The sequence below is a fragment of the Pteronotus mesoamericanus genome, unplaced genomic scaffold (genome assembly GCF_021234165.1).
Source record: "Pteronotus mesoamericanus isolate MK-2021 breed Mesoamerican mustached bat unplaced genomic scaffold, CSHL_Meso_final scaffold_85, whole genome shotgun sequence".
In the NCBI taxonomy this organism is placed as follows: Eukaryota; Metazoa; Chordata; class Mammalia; order Chiroptera; family Mormoopidae; genus Pteronotus; species Pteronotus mesoamericanus.
Window position 1 is genome coordinate 12,059,287 of NW_026555329.1, and position 23,495 is coordinate 12,082,781.

Genomic DNA, 23,495 nt, shown 5'->3' on the forward strand with positions numbered 1-23,495 from the left:
TGGCAGTCATTTGGACAAGCTTGATTTTGCTAAGGGGCTTGTCGAGTAGCATTTAGAGACCAGAGTGCCTGCAATAGGGGCCAGAGGAAAACAGCAGGGGAGTGGGGGATGGGGGAGATAAAGGCATGCACAGAGCACACTGGGAAATTTTCACTCCTTAGCTTTTTCTTAGAAGTCACAGGCTTGGTAGGAACATTGTTTCCCTTTGCTTTTTGGTGACATTTGTTTCAAGTCAGCTGGGTGGGGCACCCTTCATTGGAAGATAGGGAGGAAGCTTAAAACTCAACATAACGCTAAGTAATTAACAAAACGAGAGCACTCTGGGTAGAGATAACATTGATAAATTGAACACACATTTATCCATTCACACATTCAACTAACTGTTCAACGATCACTGCACCCTACCTATCACCCACCGCCATCAAAATGGAGTACTTTCCTTAAGAACTTCTCAGTTCTTTTTTTCCCCCAGGACTAGCTTTAGGCTTAAAGCTTCTATTGCTACTATAGCATTACCCACCAATAGCATTTTGGACCCAATATAGAATGGTTACTGTTACATGAAATGTTTGTGTCTTATTAAAGGTGCTTTCTCTGCTACCATTAAAATTGTTTTACATTAGCCAAGAAAGCAACGAAAGACTTGTAACTAACATACCTATTTATGACTGATCATATTGACTAGTTTCTAAACCCCTAAGAAAGGTTGAAAAATTCAGTAAGATATCCAACTGGTTTTGAACCTAAAGTGATTAGTTTCATATAGACTGGACATCTATAATCTAAGCTAATGGGCCTATACATCTTAAATTTCCTGCCCTACGATACCATGTATTCAGTCATAATAAGATAATATGTTCGAATTTGGTAGCCAGGAGATAAGTTCACATTACTTATTAAGATTTAGGAGATAATCTGATTCAAATATGTATTAAGAGAAGTATGAAACAGAGGAGCTGGTTAGCACAACTAACTATCCCCCAAGTCAGAACTAGTGGCACTAGAGGGTTAGCATTATCCTTGCCCCACACCAAGGCACATACAGAATTTGAAAGTATCCCTTATCTAGTATGAGCTAAATGCTTGGGTGTTTGAATTTTGTACTGCGTCTAAAGCTTAATTTGTCAAAGGAAATTAGTTTTTATGTAGATGTAATTAAACAATGTAAGTGTAAAAACTGTTAAAATGTGAAGCACTAGCAAACTGAGACTAGGAACACTTAATATAAAGTAATTTGAAAGCCCTTTCACATGATGGGAATATGTTGCTCTTTACCTCATAAAAGACTTTAATAATCATTGTAAGAGGAGCTTCATGGTACTATTGAGTACATTCAATAGAAAATCATATCAAACAGTTATATATTTCCTTCCATGTGTGATTAAAATAAAGTTGAGCAGAAATGGATTTTTAAATGTTTTCTACATATTTGTTAATTTAGGGAAAATTGTTGAATTATGTCAGTAATTATTAATCCATTCAGAAGAGTAAAAATTCTTTTTTAAAAAAAACATTTTAAAGATTGTATTTATTTATTTTTAGAGGGAGGGAGAAAGAGAAGGAGAGCAACATCAGTATGTGGACTGGGCGCACAACCCAGGCATGTGCCCTGACGAGGAATCAAACGAGCGACCTTTCGTTTCTCAGGCCAGCACTCAATCCACTGAGCCACACCAGCCAGGGCCAGAAAAGTAAAAATACTTATGCAAGTGATTACATTCTTTATATAGCAGCTGTTGACTTTTATGATCAGGTTTAAATTAAGTAGAAGACTTGACCAGAAGACCATTAGCTTCCATGTAATTCTGAATTTCTGTGATGTTTCTTTTTATATGCAAAGAATAAATACCATTACATCTATTCCATACGACAAACCAACATTTAGACACCTTGTCTGTAGCAGACTCATGGAATGTAAAAGGGCTGGGGAATTCAGAGGCAGCAGATCATTTCCAAATATTAACCAATTGAATGGCAATTGTGCGGTAAGCACTCTGTTTCCTAAAGCCTTCGTTAAAAGTGAGACAACGCATTCTTATTGCTGCATTTGTTCACTGTTGCAATTGTTTCCAGCAGTCTATGACTTTGCTGTTTATGTTTATCGTCTTTAGAGAGTGTTTGTGGAATTTCTTCAGCCTGAGGGGCCTGTGCTCACCCTCCCTCTATTACGCAGCAGATCTGGGGAGGCTGTGGGCATGTTCATGAAAAGGGGCTGCGAAGACATCCTTGTTGGGATAACTCATGGGTTCCGTTTCTTTATATTTCTTCTTGCAGTTTAAAATAATAGTGAGTGAGACTGCACATCTGCACTGATTATCCGCTCAGTGTGGTTGGGAAACTCCAGCGAGTTCACAGTTCCTCACCATCTCCCCTTTTGAGATAGTTGAGATAGTAAATTATTTTGGAGTTAATCATGGATCCAAGCATAGCAAAGCATCTATAGGACTCGGAGGAGATGTTTTTGATGATATTTAAACTTATTGAGGTGGAAGAGGCACCAAGAAGTCTGAGAGCCGTGCCCTGATTGTGGTTTCCATTAGTGAGTGTCAAGCATGATTTTTAAAAATAAATTGAACCCTATTGGAACTATTACATTTTTCTATTTAATTCATTTGACAATAAGAGTGAATGCTATAGTGCCATCATCTTTTCCTTCTCCTCACTTACAGGCAACATTTTCATTTCAAGGACTTTTATAAAGAATCTGCTGCAATTATTGCTACCTTCGCACCCACTCAACGATGAAATGGTGCCATGGCTTTTAGTGGTGTTGGGTGGGTGCTGTGTCAGGGCTGAATGGACTTTCTTAGATGTGTGGTGGTCCAGCCTATCATAGAAATGATTTATTGTGGCAAGAGCACTTCAACATGGGATTGACTCTCTGAAACAGATTTTTTTAAATAAGAATTATTTTAAGCTATTTTTTAAAGATTTTGTTTGTTTATTTTTAGAGAGAGGAGAAGGGAGGGAGAAAAAGAGAGAGAAACATTGATTGGTTGCTTCTCAAATGCACCCCAACCGGGGACCGAACCCACAACCCAGGACCAGGGTTGGAACTGGTGACCTTTCACTTTGTGGAATGACGCCCAGCTAACTGAGCTAACTGAGGGCTCTTACCAGATTTTTATGTGTACAGAACAGTATTGTTTACTAGAGGCACTCTGTTGTACAGCAGATTTCTAGAACTTATTTCTCTTGCATAACTTGTTTGTCTCTCAGAGGCATATTGATATGTCCCATTTCCCTCAACTTTATATGAATGTGACACTGAAAGAGCTCTAAAAATAATTTTTATTGTTTTAAAATGTTTACTAATAACGGCAGTGTTGAGACTTAACTGGTATCCTGAAAGTAAAACTCTGATTATAGTATTTAAAAAATCATCTTTCTCTCCCAGAGACTTCCACAGGGTTCTCTTAAAGTTTGTTACAAATATTTTATTTTCTAGGTGCATCCTGGTGAGTTTCTAGGAAGCAATCAGTTTTAAATGAATAAGTATGCAGAAATTGTTGTTTAATTTAAAGAGCTAGTAGTACTTTATTTTCACATCCCCTCCAGATTTCCATGCTGTTGAGTTGCCTTGCCTATTAAAGATTTACTGATGGCCATTGTTAGGTTCTTAAAAGATATTTTATTTAGAAAACGTTGCTTTCATTTCTTATCTCCACCTTCCCATTTCACTATTGCTCTGATCATTTACATGGAAATAAAGTTTATCTTTGGAAAAATAGGGTGTACCTGCAATTGTGACTGTCTGCTTGGATGTATATAGCCCTGTCCCTATTAAACCACATTTCTGTGCCCTTATAGAAAGTCTACTGACACATGTGACTACATTACATTGTATCTTTCTTCAGGGAATACAGATTAGTTAGAAAACAGCCCGGGTCAGTATTTTTAAAATAAAAAACATACCCTGGAGAACGGTCATTGCTAATAAAGCGCAGAGACAGAAAGATCTCTCTGAGAAGTATCTTAGTATATGTGACATAGCAGTAACTTGGAATTTCATGAACATGAAAGAAAACACTAATCCTTTTACATAATGCTCTCTTGGGGTTGGCTAGGTATGAGTGGCAGCTGCAGTTTCTGCTCAGACTAATAAAAAGGGGAAATTAATGAGAACGTGACTTTAGCCACACTATTCTGTATAATGCTTTAGCCAGACCAGGCTGGTGGTGAGGTGGGGGGTGCACAAGAATGAAGGAAGAGGGTTTTCTTAAAGCCCCATTCAAGACTCTCTCTTTGCCAGATAAGTTGCTCCTCCAAAGCCACATTATAAAGAGCTCTGATGATTTTTCACTAAACAACAAAGTAGACATTCTGCCTTAGAGATTTTTGTTTGTGGACTCATGTACATGGTGACCTTTTCCACTTCCTTCTTATTTTTAGCATCCAATCACTGTTTGCTAAATGAATGTTTAATTCTCCAGTTTAGTATTTATTGGCTACGATTTTATTCTGATGCTGCTTCAGGCAGTAAAAATTATTTGCAGTCCAAATTTTTAATTTATATACTGTTTCCTCTGCTATACACACAATGCCACTTGTTCACTTTTTTAGTATCAAGTTGAATATCTTTTTTATTTGTTTTATCATAACTCAAAAAACACCTTAGAAAGAGATCACTGTTGTTAATCTATGGTTTTTAATCTGTAAACTAAGAAGAAAAAGATCCACAGTGTTTCTCAGAATGAGAAACTTGCCTCATTTTGGTGAATTGCAGCCTGTTCGTTCCATTTGTAAGCACATTCCCATATTCCCATTTAATTTTGTATCCAAACCAATGGTGACAAAGAATTTTACTGTGCTGTTTCAGAATGATTACTGCACGCCTGGTTTAAAAAGCAAACCGGGACACAGGGAATTCAGGTTAGGATGGCTTTTGCCTCTTTGATTTAGATGTGTTTTGGAGGGGTTGGAAGTAATTGATAAATTAGCTATTTTTTAGGAACTATTTTGATAAGCTAATATTTAATACTACAATGTAATTTTATTTTGGTGGCAGGTGGCCCGGCGTTGGGGCATTCAGAAAAACAGGCCAGCTATGAACTATGATAAACTTAGCCGTTCACTGCGCTATTATTATGAGAAAGGTATCATGCAAAAGGTAAGCAGCTAATACAGCATTAAAATTCATTGAAATGTTGCACATAAATCTGCATGTTACACTTTAAAAGTCACATATTGCATTGCTGAAGCAAGGTTTTCAATCACTTTAACATGTGCTTGGTTCTTGGATTGGTATTAGAAGTCTTATTTATAAATTTACAAATTTATAAAAATTTATTTGTAAATAAATTTACAAATATGTAATAATATCATATATATATATAGTAGTAGACTTTCTGGAAGTTCCCTATTTCTCTGTGTTCACTAAAAAGTTTGTTCTGTACTAATATAGTCTGTATACATCCCCAGAAGTTGTCAATATTCAACTATATTCTCAAGAATTATATAATTTTGAAATGCTCTTGCTTTTAGTTTCTAATACCAACCGAATTCTTGCTATTATTCCTTATTTTGATTCTTAAAGCATTCCGAACATTTCTTGTTTTCATTCCAGTTTATTTTCTTGCCTGAAATTTTCCTTACTTTCATTACCAGACAGCTTAACATCCTAAATAATTTATTAAAAATAAGTATTTGATCTTATTTTATTGGTAGAATGTAGTTAAATTTATATTTTATTTCAAATGAGCTTCCCTTAATATTTGAAAGCAGCTTTTTAAAAACGAATGAGGAAAAAACAAATGAATTACATTTAAAACATACTACAAAATTTTTGAAGAAGGAAATGAATAAAGATAAAATATGTGGATATTTGTTATTATTACATTTTCAGTCTTGTATGTATATTCAATTTAGTTGTCTTGACTAAGTTTACAATTTATCCATTGTGAACATTGCAGTTTTATTATGCATGCTTTGGGAGGATGTGAACATAGTTAAACATTACAAATTGTGGCATATTTTTATGTCATCATAACGCCAAGAAAAATCAGACCAGTTGCCACATGAGACTTACTAGAATAGAGGGCAGCAGCATCAGGGAGTTTCCTGGACCAAAAGAAATCACTGCTCCAGAGTTTGCCAGCTTGGCAGTTAAAGCTTCCTAAATCCTTAAAAGTCAAGGCTGGCTTTGATTCGCATTTGCTTCCTCTGTCCCTGAATCTCACCTTCAAAATGTAAAACCATTTCCTACCTGCTCCTTTTGTCTTCTCCATGTCACACGGGATCATTTTTAATTCCTCCCTTTTTTTCGTTCATCGCCCCCATTTGCAGCCAAATCCTTTGAGATGCATCCCATTCCTTTCATTTTCAGCACTGTCTTCCCTGTTCCTGCACAGATCCTGCGCCTCAGGTGGGCTGCACCGTAGTGCGCCGCTGTCCCCTGGGCAGCGAGGCTCAGCAGTGAAAGAAAGTGCACTCCTGTTCTAGGTTTGCAGGTAGCTTCTCATTGGATCACCTTTTCAAGCAGATAGCTAGCTTCTCCTACTAAATGGTGTATTCTTACCTCATAAACTTATGATGGTTTTTAAATGAAAATTAATGATTTGAGGCACTGCCATTGTACCTGGCACAATAAAAGTTGTCAACAAACAGTAGCTCTGAATGCATCTCACACTGGAAGCCAGCGTAAGCCAAGGTATATTTGGCTTTTGTTTCTTGACCCTTATGCCCCTTATTACAAAGGGTATTCACAAAGAGCCACAATGTGTCGTAAGATCTCCAATCACACCTCGGCTCTTAGACACAGTATTTGACAGGCTGTCATGCCTACTCTTAAATATCCTCAAAGGTGTTCAAACTTATCCTTCTTATTCCATGTTCATATTTATTTATCCAGTTATCTCTTATCCTGTTTGTTTACCTCTTATTTTAATAAATTAATAAGGCAAGATGCTCTCAAATAATATCACATAATGGCATAGATGTTGAAATACAGATAAAAATGTTACTCCGTACATTTTTTCCATTTTAGGCTGTAGTTGCCAGAGGAAACTGCTTGCAACTATTTATTCATCAGTTAGTATGGTGCAGCAAGATGCTATATGTCACAGATGTTTTCGGATGTTACTGTTTAATGTATTGTAAGAAAGGGTGGGCCGCTTAATGAAGCATGGAAAAGTTGAAGTCTATTTGTAACTAGCACAATCGAGGCTTTTTACAGTTCTTATGGACATACATTAATTTTCCTGCACGTGTTGAACTATTCTACTTGAGACTCTCCTCACGCCTGTGACTCTTTCATTGCTTTTCTCATTGTTCCCACTTTCCAGAATGTCTTGCCTTCTCATCTTTCCCTGGCAACATGTGTACCATTTTAATGGTTCAGCAAATTCTACTGTAGTCATTCAGAGGGAAATTATGCTGTTCTTTTTTTAAAACACTATGATGTAGAATTATATATTTCAATGTGTAGAAAATGTTTATTGAAACTAAAAATTGTGTGTGTGTGTGGTAAAGATAAAGAGAAAGATTAGAAAATAAAATAAAAATAAAGTAGGTATAAACATGTAAAAATACCGATTATTTCAGTAGTTATGAAAGAAATAAGAAATAGTGGAGTAATGTTTACTATACCATATAGCAAGTATGTGTGTATATTTCTATTTCAAAATTCAGAAATACCTAGAAAAGTAGATGTAAATGTTTTAACAGTGGTTATGTTTGGATGGTACAATGATGGATCATTATTTATTTTGGCTTAATCTGTAACTTTTCATTTTCCTCTGGCATCCCTGTGTTACTTCTGAAATTTTGATAGTTAACACATAATTTAGATATCTAGTCTTTCAAAGCACAGTTCAAAAGATACCTCCTCTTTAATTCTGATTCATCTCTCCTGCAAAATTCATGTTTTATCTATCTCAGCATTGCAATTTGGGTGTAATTGTATTACTAATAACGGAAGATGTAATTTCCCTACATTGATTATCAGCCCTTGTAAACTCTGCAGCATTTAACATAGTCTAATAAATTTAGTAATAGCCCTAAAAATGTTTATTCCAAAGAAAACTAGAAGGAGCAGTGAGTCAAGGCAAAGTTCTTAATAGATTTTATAATCTTGATTGCATGTTATACACTTAATTTCCCACACTGATTTATCAAATCAGTTCTAATTATAACCAAATAGCAACAGGTTGGACAAAAAAGCTCTAGTAGACAAAAGCATGTACCTTTTTCTCCACAACCCTAAACAAAAGAAAGCAGGTTATTAAATGCTCTGAGATATGCAAGCTACTTATTTATGTTTTCTCAAAATGCTTTGGACAAAGGCAGAAGGAAAAACTAGGATTTAGTATCTTAGTTTTGTTTCTGATATTGCCTATTTTTATTTGTATGGTAATTTTACCATTTTACCCTTATGAACTTAATTTCCTTTTTATAAAGGACTCAAGTGAATAAATTTATGCCAGGCTCCTCTGATTTGCCATGCAGCATACCAGAGACTTCCATCTCAATCTTACAAGCAGTTTTCTCCATTTCACACACACGCGTACAAAAATGGAACTGAGGCCAGTTTAAGAAATATATCCAGGCCTGGCCAGCTGGTTAGAATGCTGTCCTAATTTGTCCAGGTTGTGGCTTCAGTCTCCTGTCAGGACACAAATAAGAAGCAATCAATGAATGCATAAGTAAGTGGAACAACAAACTGATACTTCTCTTTCTCTCTCACTAAAATCAATAAACATTTTTAAAAAATATATCCAAATTCATACAAATTGAGGATTAACTGTTTTCAAACTTAAGAATATTCAGATTTTTAGGATTCTCTAACTTGTTTCCTCTTACAGGGTAAACAAAACCAAGATCAAAAAAAAAAAAAATTCTCTATCTGAGTCCAGAACAGCAGTTCACTTTGGTAGTTGTTTCTTTCCAAATATATACAGATGGTTCATGAACCAAGAACTCACCATTCCCCCATAGCACAAAGCAACTAGCAGTGTCTTATCTGATGCTCAGGAACCCAGAGGTGATTAATTTTCACCTTCCTAAAATTACTGAATTTTAGATACACACAAAAAGTTACTATCAAAGCTAATATAAAGAGTTGTATTGATCCTTACACCATCCACTACCCTGGTTTTGAGAGAACCTCAGTGTTCTTTATTAATGGTGGTAGGAGGTGGGAGGCCCTATTTGTTTCACTCAATTGTTTATAATTTCCTATAGAAGCATCGCTCTTCAAAATTTAAGTTTGGGACATTTCATTCCCTACAAATCATGCTACTCCATTATTTCAAGCAGCTGTCACATTTCTTTTTCTCATTTCCTCCTTATGCATTGCATACTTTAAATTCCTTTCACTTTTTTACACCTCTTACTTCAATTTGACACTTTACACACATCCTTAACTTCTGTCTAATGCATCTTGCCTTCATTTTTTAAAGTGATGTACCCAGGATAATGCAGTCCTCTTGATCCATCTTTCATTTAAATAAGGCCATGCGTCTTTTCTTCTTCTTTGATAAAAATACACAGTAGGAAAGAAAAGCCCAGTTCACCCTGTGAATCAGTGAATCACTAGTCTAGTCTTACTAGGAACACAACACATTTTTCTCTTAAGGTTAATTTTTCTATGGTTCCACAAATGTAAAATTAAGAGGGAGACTCTACACCTTAAAGGTCCAGTTATAAGTAGAGATATTACTTTATAAAACAGAAAAAAACCTTCAATGTGAGATGTCTGCATGAAATCATTGATTCCCCCCTCCCCCCCAAAAACAATGTAAGTTTTCCTTTTTTTAAAACAAGCAAACTGTTCAGCTTTCCAGCTCTATCTGGAATGAATGTAAATATTATTCGGGGGCGACATTTTGCAATATATTCCACAAAGTAAAATGTTTTTTCTTTTATGTGTATCTACTAATACTTGGTGGCTTTTTCTTTTGTTCTCCATTTCTGAGGTATTACACCTCAGAAAGAACATTTTTGTTCTTTTCCTTCCCGGTCCTTCATCTGGGATGGTGGGGGGGGGGGGCGGTGCGTGTGCGTGTGTGTGTTGAGGTATAAGCGACCTATACCATCACATTGCTGTCGGTTATGGAACGCAATGATCCATATTTGTAAACAGTGTGAGACGGTCGGCGCGGCAACTCTGGTTATTAACATCCAGAACGACACACGTAAGGACGGGCTTTTCTCTTCCATGTTTTCATCAGGTGGCCGGAGAGAGATACGTCTACAAATTCGTGTGCGACCCCGAAGCCCTCTTCTCCATGGCCTTTCCGGATAACCAGCGCCCGCTGCTGAAGACGGACATGGAACGCCACATCAACGAGGAGGACACGGTGCCGCTGTCGCACTTCGACGAGGGCATGGCCTACATGCCGGAGGGCGGCTGCTGCAACCCGCACCCGTACAGCGAGGGCTACGTGTACTAACGCGTGACAGTCGGCCCGGCCTCCGCGCGCGCTCCCTCCTTCTGGAAGCTGCAGAGAATCTGAATTCTCTTCGATCTTTGTTTGATTTTTGTTGTTTGTATTTTATTTTTAAATAATAATACACAAAAAGGGGCTTTTCCTGTTGCATTATTCTATGGTCTGCCATGGACTGCGCACTTTATTTGTGGGTGGGTGGGAGGAATCTAAACACTTACTCTGTGTAACAGGAAGGGAATGGGTGAATGGGTGGGGGAGGGGGGGTTACTTTTTACTTCGGCTTGGGATGGGGTCCTACAGGTTTTAAGTATGATGAAGCTATATCATGTTTATTTGATTTCATAACAACATAAGAAAATGTTCATTTCTTTCCGACTATCTATGGTACAGTTAATTCACGTTGTGTAAATATCCACTTGGAGACCATTTGCCTTGGGCATCTTCCCCTGTCATTTCTGAGTCTCTGCAAGGTGTACAAAAAAAAAAAAAATTGTAAATGGCAGTTTAAGTGTTAGAAATTACTGTTTTTGCACCTCTTGTAGAAAGGTATTTAGAGACTGCGTTTGCTGGGTTTGGTTTTGTTTTGCTTTATTATGACTTACAGAGGATAACCATAATATGGGTAATTCTCTCTGAAGTTCAGTAATCACCATGACTGTAAATGAGGGGCACAATTTTGGACTCTGGCTCCAAACTGAGTCACAGGCCAGTAGCACTACATGTATCTGGTGCCACCTTGCTATTTAGACATAAATCATATTGTCATTTCAATATTTTGAAGCCCGTTTCAATTGAATAATGATATGTCATGGTCCTTGAGATCTTCATTTAAATGTTAAATCTGGGATCACCATGATGCAAAAAAAAAACAAAAACCAAAAACAAAAAATGTCTTTTCACTTCTTTCAGTACATAAAAACATTATTTAATCAGTAAGAATTAACTGTACTAAATCACATATTATGCTGTTCTAGATACAGCAAGCACTCCTTAAGAAAAATATCCAGTACACTAAATAGGTACTCTAGTAATTTTTAGAGATGGTACCCATTGATATGCATCTAAATCTTTTACTGCTGTGTTATGTTGATAACATATAATATTAGATAATGCTAATGCTTCTGCTGCTGTCTTTTCTGTAATATTCTCTTTCATGCTGAATTTACTATGACCATTTATAAGCAATGCAGTTAACTACAGATAGCATTTCAGGACAAAATAGATGACTCAAACCATTTATTGCTTAAAAACTAGCTTACGCCATGCTATGCTCTAAACAGCTTTTATGCACATTGACAAATGAAGAGTAAGCTTCAGCTTGCTAAAGGAAACTGTGGAAACTTTTGTAACTTTTGGTGACATGGAAAATTATTTACAAACTGTCAAATATATGAGGAAGTTGCTGTATGACATAGTGCTGGCACTGATATTATCTATCCCTCATCTTGTTTTGGATACTCTGTAAATGTGATTGGATTGTTTGAAAGAAGATTTAAAGATTTAAAGTTTCAAAGGTTTTCGTTTTGTTTTTGTTTTACATTTGGAGAAAATATTTAAAGCAGGATATGTTGTAACATTCACCTTGAAAAAAACACAAATGGTTGTATAGCATCTCTAAATAGCTTGCTAAATGATGCAAGCAAGAAATGTGAATTTTGTTCAATCCACCAATATCCCAAAGGAACGACATTTTTAAAGAGTATAGATGATAATGTTAAAAAAAAAAAATCCTACATAAATTTGAAATCAACCTCGGAAGGCATTTCACCAAACACAGGACAGATGGTTGAAAGATCCATTTCCTGGCTACCCATTTTTCCATGCTCCCTAAATTGAACAGTTATTGGCAAATCCACATACCATAATTGATATTATTTACATTTAATCTTACAAAAAATCCTAATTTCAATATATGTATGTAACCTTTAATTTCAATGATGATTCCACACATACATTATATATCATCAGGCCCATTGTGGGCTAATAAGTATGCCTTAAAAATCAGAACTTTATCCTCCTCACTTTGCTCATGTGGCCATTTACTACAAACAGATTTTAAAATATTCAGCTAAAGTTTTACTGGAAAGAGAATTGGCAATATGAAGAAATTGCAAGTGGGTCTTTAAAATATTATTCAAGTTAAAATTGTATTGAGAGTTCTGTTACTTTTTATTTTCTCTCTCTTTTTTTTTTTTTTAAATTCTCTAGTTTGCCAGTGGGGAAGAATTGGGCTATGAGTTATCTTAAGAAATCAAAGGAAGAATTGGTTTTAATTATATAATATTTAAGGACAAACTCTATATTTTGCTGTTTGAGGTAGTGACTCACTGAATGAAGTAAGTAATTGGCCAAGATTAAGGATATTTCCAATACAGAAGAGTTTAAAACATTGCATTATAAACTTTTGGGAAATGTATATAATTTTTTTTAAGTTCTGTTTTCATTCTTTTTGTTTGGTTGTATTTTTATTTTCAGATAGATTAATAAATCTGGCAGCTGATTTCTGCAAGATTCTTGTGTTCTGAATTTCTAACTGAATTGGCTATTCCAACATACCAATCCATTAATAATATAACATTTTCCTTCAACTTGGTAAGAGTCACTAAAAGAAATATCTCCCCTACTATTTTCTGCCTCCTGTTAATAACATGCAAATACAAAACAGACTAATTCCAACAAAGAACGTTAAATTGCAAATGATGAAAGATCATTTTTCTTAAGTTATGTCATTAAAAATGCTTAAAAATAAAAATCCACAAGACTGACAGTGCAGAATAATGTTCCCAAATAATAGATCTTGGAGGTCATTTAATTCAACCTTTTTACAGATTGTACAGGCATACCTCATTTTATTGCGCTTCACTTTATTGTGCTTTACAGGTGTTGCGTTTTTTACAAAGTGAAGGAAAGACCCTCCACCAGCAAAAAGATTACGCCTTGCTTTGTTGAGATGCTGGCTTTATTACGGTGGTCTGGAATGGAACCTGCAGTATCTCTTGAGGTATGCCTGTATTAGTTCCCTGTAGATGCTGTAACAAATGACCACAACTTCATTAGCTTAAAGCAGCACAAATTTATCCTCATAGTTCTGGAAATCAGAAGTCCAAAATTAGTCTATAGGGGCTAAACTCAAGATATCTGCTGGGTTCATTTTCTTCTGGAGGCACCAGGGGCGAACCCCATTCTAGTATCTTCCACTTTTAGAGGCTGATGATGGATGGCTCCTGGTTCCTGGCTTTTGGCTCTGTCACTCAATCTCTCTCTCTCTCTTTTTTTATAAATTTGTTGGGGTAACATTGGTTAAAAAAATGATACAGGTTTCAGGTGTACAATTCTATAATACATCATCTGTATATTGTATTGTGTGTTCTTGATCTCTGATTCTGTGGCCACATCCCTTTCTCCCCTACTGCAGTCAAATCTTCCTGTTTCTCTCTTAAGGGATATTCTGATTACATTACATTGTGATAATCCCAGGTAATCGCCCCGCGATCTTTAAATTAATTGCATCTCAAAGTCCCTTTTGCCAGATAAGTTATCATTCACAGATTCCCATTATCAAGACATGGATATGGGGGTGAGGGTTGCTGTTATTCAGCCTACCACACAGATGAAGACACTGTATAGTAAAAACACTGATTGACTTATCCCTGGACAGATATGTTCTATTGAAAGAACTATGATTAGAAATTATTGAGGAACAATTGTTGTTTACCATTGAGAGAGTCTCACTTTTACTCTGCATACCTGGTACTGAAAGTCTTCTATATTAAAGTTCACCTGTGCCACCAACGTAATATTTGGTATTGTGTCAAGCTGTTAAATTATTTAATTCCCCTTCATGTAAACATGTAATGAAAGGGGGATAAAAAAGGTGTGATAAAGTAGCACAGTTAGCTATCTTGTCCAAGCCAGATATTTTTAAAAATACATTTCTTTTGGTGCTAGTATGAGTTGTTACTATGCAAACTTGATATCAGCAACTGATACCTATTAGGTATGAATAATGTATAAAATACCTTTGCTACTAAAAAGAACAATTCTGAAATATGAGTCAACTTATCTTTATATGACAAGGAAAGAAATCTACTACCCGATATTATATAGCATTTGGCTACATCATAGGAGTTTTAAAAGGAGCCACTTGGCCTATCAGGCAGCATTTTCAGAACTGATAAAATAACAAAACATTATAGAGGAGACCATTTAAATGTTTCTTACTTGGTATCTTGAAAGAGAAAACCTAAAACTTAGAAATAAGAAGTGAGTTTGAACTATTTTCCAGTTGCAGTTTGATATGAGGAAGGGGAAAAATAGAGTTATTTTAAAAACCATAGAAACTGGATAAAAATAATAGAAGTTAAAGAATGCAAATTGACATATTGAGCAATTGAAATAAGAACTGCATAAAAGCTAAGTTTCCATAAAATATTAGTGTTAGACATGATACTGAAGAATTTGACCTGATTTACTCAGAATGCAACTAGTACTTTTAGAACTTGACTTTTTTTTAAAAATAAATATATGATTTGTTTAGACAGACTTATTTACAAAAATCAGTTTATGGAAAAAATACAGTTAAAGAGGACAGAATTTGATTAGTTAATGCCTTTATAGGAATATTGATAATTTTAGAATGTTCACTTAAAAGTATATATAGAATAGCTATGGTTTTTTAATTGATATGTAAGATAGGTTTTTTGGGGTTTTTTTTTTTTTTTTGCATACAGGTTCTAATAGTCTTACTTTCATTCTAAAATTATATTTATGTTCCTATGGGAAAGATTTTTAATTCACTTGGCTGTATTAAAATTATACTTATGGCTTGAGAAAACATGCTATGAAATTTATGTAATTATAGAAAAATAAATATGCTCAAAATTTAAATCTAAAATAAAAGCCCAGAAACTGAAAATACTGGACTATCGTGATCACTCTGGGAGATGGCACATTTTAAAACTGATAAATGTAGTCTAAATTTTTGACTTGCTTGTAATCATCTTGAACATCTTAATCATTTAATCTATGATCAAAGTACTTGAGTAATGTCTTTATTCCTATCAATTCCCAGGTATTTTTCTCTTTCTGGTAACAGGTTCCAGGACACCTAATAAAACCTTTTCTAGTTCTATATTCTAATACCTTTAAATACTTTTTTAAAAATTCCCTTCAGTAAATATATCAGGAAGAAGTTTTGGTAAATGAGCTATAAATTACTTCAGTGAGTCCCATCTGTCAGCCAACATGGCATATGGCACCGCCCTCGTCACTTGAATGATGTCTGAGAAGCTAAGGCAAATGGCAAACCAAAATGTCATTGTGTCAAGGTTACGTGATCACGGCAAACTCACAAACCCTACTTTTTTGTGTGAACTGGACCTAGCTACACTCTTGTTTTAGATTTTCAATGCTTTAAAAATGTAACAATGGCTCACACTTTGCTTAAAGTCCTACTTAAATTGATTTCTTTAACCATTTTGAATAATCTGCATAGAAAAATATAAAAAAGAAATGAAGTACTATTTAAACAACACCAAAATCAAACCATGGTACATATCTTGTGTATGCAGTTATTTATTTTAAGTCTTTAGGAATTTTGAAATCAAAGTGATTGAAATACTACTTTGTTTTTCTCTTGCAGAAAGATATGAATTTATGATCCCCTAAAAGACAGATATCCTCATCAAACTCTTCAGCAGGTTATAAACATTGCCCTCCTGACTTATGCTGTTAGACATGACTTTCAAAAGTATTAGATTTTTACTTTTAAACTTTTAAAAGCATAGTAGATTCAAAGCCACATCATTCAGAAGAAGCAACAAATGGATTTTTAAAGTAGAAAGTAGAACTGAAAGCATAGAAACTATAACAAAATCTTAATTTTTAAAAATTGTCACATTACAGCAAAGGGGATTGTGACATACACATCTTCATTTTCTGTATAGCCAGTAAAACTATTTGTTGAATGTAAACTTAATTGGCAGAGGAAAAAATGTGGTGTGGGAAAATGGGAAGAAAAATGATAATGCAGGTAGCACTACTTTATTTTTTTAAATCATCACTGAGGATATGTTCATTGACTTGAGACAGAGAAATATCAATGTGAGAGAGAAACATTGGTCAGTTGCCTCCAGTACATACCCCGACTAGGGATCGAACCTGCAACCTTTTGGTGTAGGGGATGATGCTTTAACAAATTGAGCCATCTGGCCAGGGCATGGCAGTGCTTTTTAAACTGCAGAATTCTATCCTACTTTTAACAATATATAGAAATATTTTACTTTATACTTAAAATACTCTTAAATATTAATTTTTAGATGTTTTCTATTTTAAAAATAACCTAAAATATGTCATTTTTGTCACTTTTAAATGTATAGTTCAGTGGCATTAATTCACAGTGTTGTGCAACCATGGCCATTATTTCTAACACATTTACATTCTTTTATTCTTAAAGTATTATTAAAAATACTACAAGAGATACTTTGGTATATTAGAATTAGAAATGTAAAAAATCCAACTTTATGCTTTCTAATAATTCATGTTATTTGTGGTTTTGTTATTAATGGTTGGCCTTGATTTTATAGTGTAGCTTAATAATTTTACTTAAGGAAAATAAATATATATAAACCCTATTTCCACAAAATCCCAATGATTGTTGCAGGGGAAAAATGTTCATTTCAAGAACTACCTTATTGGATGTTTTAAAAATAATTCAGTTATTTATTAGCAAGTAAAAAGAGCCCCTTAAAACAAACTACATGAAACAGTGAACTGATCTTTTGCATTCCTGTTTCTTTAGTTTGAATTGAGGAATTTGGTTAATGTGTCATAAAGACACAAACATACCAAAGCTATACTTAAAGTTTTTAAATCAGTGGTAATTTCATGGAACATTTATAGAAAAAAAATTTCCAAACAAAAATATGCATGATTCAATAAACAATGTTTAATTCATATGAAATTAGGCTATCAAGATAAATCGGTCAACTCTCCACCACCCCTACAGCATATTTTTAGCCTAAGAACTATAAACGTCCTAAATTAAAGTAAACTGAATATTATTTTCTGACTTTTCAAATCTCTTCTAGGTTCCTTTCAAAGTCTGTTCCTTGAAATACGGTACTTAATCACATACATATTAAGGTGCCTTTTTTAGAGTCATTTACTTATGGAATACACTCTTGGTTTTTTATTGCAAAGGTAGCATCCAAAGAGGTAAGTTTCTAGTATGTGATTTTTTCTCAGATATAAACTACCAGGCCCAAATGTGATACATTCCAAATTTGTTGTTGACTTTTTACTTGTCTCATGAAGAGCTGGTTTTGCAGGTGTAAATAGGAGATGTTACAAATAACCCATAAATTTGTTATTTTAATTATTTTAGATGCTTACCTCTGAGATCCAGTATCAAGAAAATGATGAAATAGATTTAACTGAAAAAAAATGACTTCTTCCCCAGAATTTTCTGTTTATTTTTACAGAAGTCTATGATTATGTAGAAACCCTTGAGGCAGTATTTCTAAAACTAAAACAGGAGAAATATGAAAATAAATATTTGGATAATTTAGATCCCAAAGAAAAAGAATACTGCACACTGATTTATTAAGTAACTCATAATAGAACAGACTTTGGATTATTCATTTCCATTTGTTTTATGTTGGAAAATCCATTGATTTAATGCTTCAGAATCTTCATATATGAGTCTTCTACCAATTGGTATTAAATACCGCTTTAAAATCAGTTGATTATGTATGTTCTGCATCCAAATTACTCTCCCCACCCCAATAGCTAGAGTAACCCATGTGAATCTAATGCATACTTAGAGAACTATATAATGTGGTATATTAATTAGGCTGCAGTATTTTATCATTTAGTACACAGACTATGCAAAAGGAGTATGACAAAGTGTACAATTGATGGTGGGAAGCGGGGATACTTTTATTCAAATATAATAATTGTTTAATTTCAACCATATACTATAAAGTAAATCAGTTAATCATTAAATATAAGTCTGTGGTCCCCAATACAGGAGGTGTTGAAAATTTAGCTAAAAATCAAGTCAGGGCAGGCTTCTGAGTCAATAACTTCCAGACTCAGTAAAAACATTTCCCGAATGCCCACTTGCCTTGTACGTGAGCATACTGATCCTGGGATCCCTGGCTTTGTTAGTGTGCGAGGGTTCCAGGCAACAATAACCAAGAGGCTTTCAAAGCCAAGGGACCCCATTTTGTAGATGCAATAGCTACCGTTGTTAACACATCCTAACAACTGAATCCCCTGTCCCCAGCCCACCAAAGATGTTCAAAAAGGGCAAGAGAGATTAGTACAGCATCTTTCTGAGTTATTCCAGTTCTCGATCCATTCCATCCAACAGCCCATTGCAGTGCCTCTTGTAAATCAGGAAGCTCCTAAATTGACAAGTATCCCTGTTTGCATGGGACAATGCACCTGTGTTGTGCCTGCATTTTATTAACAGCACTCAATTTTACTCTCAATGTTTGGAAGACAAATTTGCTCTCTACCTGTGCCCCAGCTCAGAAAACCTGGTTAAAATGCTCTCCTCAGTTTGTCTTGAATGATGACTTCTTGAGATTGAAAGATCATATGTTCCTTTCAGAACAGATATTTGGACAGGGAAACTTTCCTGAACCTGATAAAATTAGCCCTCTTCCCCCTCTTCTATATCTTTGGTGGCCCACAATCATTGTCATAAATTTTACTTTTTGTATTATTGTATCATATATTTTATCAGTCAAGCAATGGTGGAAGTTTATAAGAATAAGGGGTGTAGGCATTTATCTGGGTTTTTGTGAAACTCAAGCGGATAGATTTTAAGGTTTATGAACTTTAGATGTGACCTCATGAAATTGAACACACCATAACTCTAATTATTTTAAGTGGGAAAGGAGCTTAGTACAAGGATAGTGAGTAGATCGCAAGACTTATTGAAATAATGAAGAACTTAGCTTAAGCAAATCCTAGTTGCAAGAAATGCTAATCAATCTATTCAGGCCACTGTTACCGAAGTCAGTAATTACCAACTACCTTTTGATTCTTGCATCACTTCACTCAGTCGCTGGAGCCCAGAAGGGAGGACCCAAGAGTTTGCCCTGGTTTGTGTCTGCACTTCTTTCCTGTAAAAGAGGACGGGGTCATTCTCACAGTTCCATCAAGCCCTGGTGTGCAATGGGAAGTAATTCCCTTAAGTAATTTGCAAGTTAAAAAGAAGTAAAATTGCCTGCTGGGTGTCCAGTCTTTCTCAGAGACCCTAAATATAACCCTTCTTCAGAATGAGAAGACTGCTGAATATCGAATGTCCTTTTTGTTCTTTCATTTTCTTCAAGAGTGTTTTGATTCCTGTAAGACCTTCAAGCCTCTGATGAGGTAAATGTGCAAAAAAGCAGTAATTAGCAAGAAGAGCAATAATGAGAATAAAACAATATCACAATATGCCTATAGGATAAAGTATTAGTTTGCTAGGGCTGTCAAAACAAAGTAGCACAAACGTGGTGGTTTAAACCGCAGAATTTATCTCAAATTCTGGAGACTAGGAGTCCAAAACCAAGGTATTAACTGCTGGTGCCTGCTGAGGGCTGGATTTGTTTCAGGCCTCCTCCTCACCATTTAGTTGGCCTTCTTTTCCTCAATATCTCTCTACATGCTCTTCCTTTTGCATCCGCCTCTGTATCCAATTTCCCTTTTCAGAAGGACACCAGTCATACTGGATGAAGGCTCACTCTAAGGACCTCATGTAAACTAAGCTCTGTAAAGTACTACCTCTAAAGAAGGTCACATTCCGAGCTGCTGCAGTTAAGACTCCACTTATCTTTTTTGGGTGAGGACACAACTTAACCCCTAACAGGAACTTAAATTATGATCAAGTGAAAGTGAAAGAATCTATTAAAATGAAATGTCTTATCCATTACATGTAAGATTCAAATTTAAGGGATAAATTATAACTATATCTTCATTATATTGCATAACTGATATGAAGATATTGTACATATCGGACCAAAGTATTGCCTTATACTCTCAGTAGAGATGTTTGAAATAAATTTTATTCTGTTTTCTTGTCCACCAATTAACACTTTTCCTAAGAAGATGTCATAGGAAACTAGAAATAAAAGGATTACTCCCATAGTAAATTTAAAGAAAATCTAAATTTAAAAAATGTAGGGATAAAAAATGGGGAAAACAAGTCATATAAAAGCAGGAAAGAGGAACATGGTAACATAATAACACTAGTATGTTCTTTCTGTTCTCTGGTTTTTAAGACCTAGACACTAGCTATGTGCCAGAAAAAAAAAATCAATGAACAAAAACACTATAGACTTTTCTGAGCTAAAATGAGAAGTTAGATGAGGAAATTTGCATTGAGCACTACTTATCATTTAAGCACCATTGAGCAATAAGCAGCATGGGTTTACACAGAACAAATCATGCCAAACAAATCTGATTGCTTTTTTTATTGAATTACAAGATTAGTGGATGAATGCAATGTGGGAGATGTAATACATTTGGATTTTAGCAAAACATTTGATACAGCATCTCATGAACTCTAAAATGAATTCAAATCATCAGGAATATTAACACCGGGGTGAGGAAGAGAAATTAAATGAAGGATTGCAAAGAAAAAGAAGTAATAATCAACCGTGATATAGCAGCCTGGGAACACATCATTATAAGGTGCTACAGTGATCACAGGATTTATTCACATATTAACATTCACACAGCTTTCTCAGACTTGAAAGAAATAGGATAAAGGATTCTGAATGCACCCCATGATTTCAGACATTATATACAATCCATTCGGTTTTAGAGGAAGGGGAAAATAGATTTGGCCTCAAACATTTTCGATGCTTTTGCAAATAGTTACTTATATAACTGGATCATTTAATTCACTTAACGCTCTAAGATTCTGTCATAATGCTGTCATTTGATCTTTTTCTGTGTGACAGAACAAGCCAATTCTTTAAGTCTACCTGGTTTTCTACAAACGATTTATGAAGAAGCTGCCACAAGCTCTCTTAGTGGCCTGACTTTTGTGTTCAGGAAACTGGAATTCCACTAGAGTGTGTGGGCCTCATGTTAGATAGTGCCCTCAAGGTGCAAGTTGATTAAATATATAGCAAGGAGTAGAAGCGTTCCAATGAATTTCCCAGTAGAAACTAAATTGGGAGGTTCTGCTAAAAGCACAGAGTCCAGTAAAATTACAGCTGTATCCTGGCACAACTGAGAGATGCATATATCAAATGAAAAGCACAAGAGTAACTTGGAAAGGAAAGAAACATTCAGCAGTAATGCCATAGGATGCAACAAGCTGACATTGACAGAAAACTGCAACTTGCATATGAGTTTACAATGTCAGGTGTCACCCAAGAGATACAGCAGAATGTTTGGTGCATTAGATGAGGCCGAAAAAGGTTCATTGGGACTGCGTAAGTCCCGTCTAGAAGACTGAATTAATTCTCCTTGGGAACATCCTTTTTTGTAGAATAATGAAAAGGTGCAGAGGGAAATCAGAGCATAGTAACAAGGAATGATTATGAAGTGGCAGATTCGGCTCATGATGAAAGATCTAAATATGGATAGGACTGTTAAAAGAAGAAGAAACTATCCAGTTAGTCTGCAGGTGTATAACATCTGTTAAGGTAAGAAGCAAAAGAGAATACTTTCTAAAGAGCAGGAAAAACACTTTCCTGGAAAACCTGAGAATGAATAAGTTTATACCTACAATAGTAAAAATTAAAATCCTGGAAGGGGGGCACGGTGCATCTGAGAATGAGTCTTCAAATTTCACCCTTTGATTAAAGAATTGACTAAAAAATAAGCCGTAAAATTAGAAATGTGATGGCTTTCTGAACAAGCGTTTGCCAAGAACATAAGAATAATCTTGACAGAAATAACCCATTTGAATAAAAATTCAAATCCAAAAATACACTTTTTATATATCCATTATAAATATAACTACTGAATCTCCATAGTCTCTCTTTCTCTTTTACTCTCCTCCTCTTTTTCTTTTCTTGAAATAGAATTAACCCACAGGTTTCCAGGCAGTTTGTGTGGGGTAGTGTCTCTTCATCAGAGCTGCGAGCGGTTAGGCCGGACAAGTCTTGAACAAGACTCTCTGGTGTGTGTGTGTGTAGCTTCTGTTACCCCAGGCACTACATGCCAGTAGATCTTCCAGGATATATAACAGCTAACAATCCCTCCCCCCGCCAACACACACACATTTCTCAGTGCTCCTAAGGGTATCCCTTCCCTCAGAAAAGCTTTTAAAAAAAGTACAAATGCACCCACTATAGTCATCTCAATAGTTAAGATTTACACATTCAGATTTATTGTCATACCCACTTGAAAATTCTACAGTTGTTCAGGAGTCCCTTGCCCTGTGAACCTTGTATCAGGATATGCAAAATTGTGCTAAGTGGCTTTAAAAAAAGTGTATTTCTTTCTCTCTCTCCATATCTACCATGGGTCAGCTGCACTCCTGTTTCAGACTGCCTTCTGATGGTATTATCTCAAGCCAGCACGTTGCTGGTTGTTGTGGCACATGGGGAAGAACATGGCGTCCTTCTGCTGGCTCTGGGGGCTGATCTGAGGTTATGCCAGGGCTTCTGCTCATAGTCCTCAGCCAAGAATGTCAACTGGCCATGAGAGTTCCGGGGATTGGGCATGTATAACCTTTCTACAGGGAGGGGCAATTTTTAAAAGACTTTATTTATTTATTTTTCAAATGCAGGGAAGGGAGGGCAAAAGAGATGGAGAGAAACATCGATTGGTTGACTCTCACATGTTCCCAACCGGGGACGTGGCCTGCAACCCAGGCAGGTGCGCTGCCTGAAAATCAAACCAGTGACCTGTCAGTTTGCAGGATGACACCCAACCCACTGAGCCATACCAGTCAGGGCAGGGAGGGGCCTTTAATATGAATAAACAAACTGTCTTTGGAATTTATTGTTTATTTTTTTATTTTTAAAATCCTAACCTGAGGATATGTTTATTGATTTGAGAGAGAGAGAAATAAACATTGATCTGAGAGAGAGAAACATCAATTGGTTGCCTCCTGTAGGTGCCCTGACCAGGATCAAACCTGCAACCTAGGTA

At 35.5% G+C, this 23,495-nt stretch overlaps 1 protein-coding gene across 6 annotated transcripts in view; it reads left to right on the top strand.

Annotated features, from left to right (window-relative positions):
• The window catches only part of ETV1 (ETS variant transcription factor 1), an 88,591-nt gene extending 77,976 nt beyond the window's left edge, over window positions 1–10,615 (top strand). For 5 of the 6 annotated variants that reach the window (XM_054564502.1, XM_054564501.1, XM_054564503.1 and 2 more), the window contains 2 exons: window positions 5,009–5,110; window positions 10,170–10,615. In XM_054564502.1, coding sequence (XP_054420477.1) covers window positions 5,009–5,110; window positions 10,170–10,391 — 324 coding nt within the window. In that variant the 3' untranslated portion in view covers window positions 10,392–10,615. The remainder of the gene's footprint in view (window positions 1–5,008; window positions 5,111–10,169) is intronic. The other variant, XM_054564505.1, reaches the window with a different exon arrangement.
• The last annotated feature ends 12,880 nt before the right edge of the window (window positions 10,616–23,495 follow it).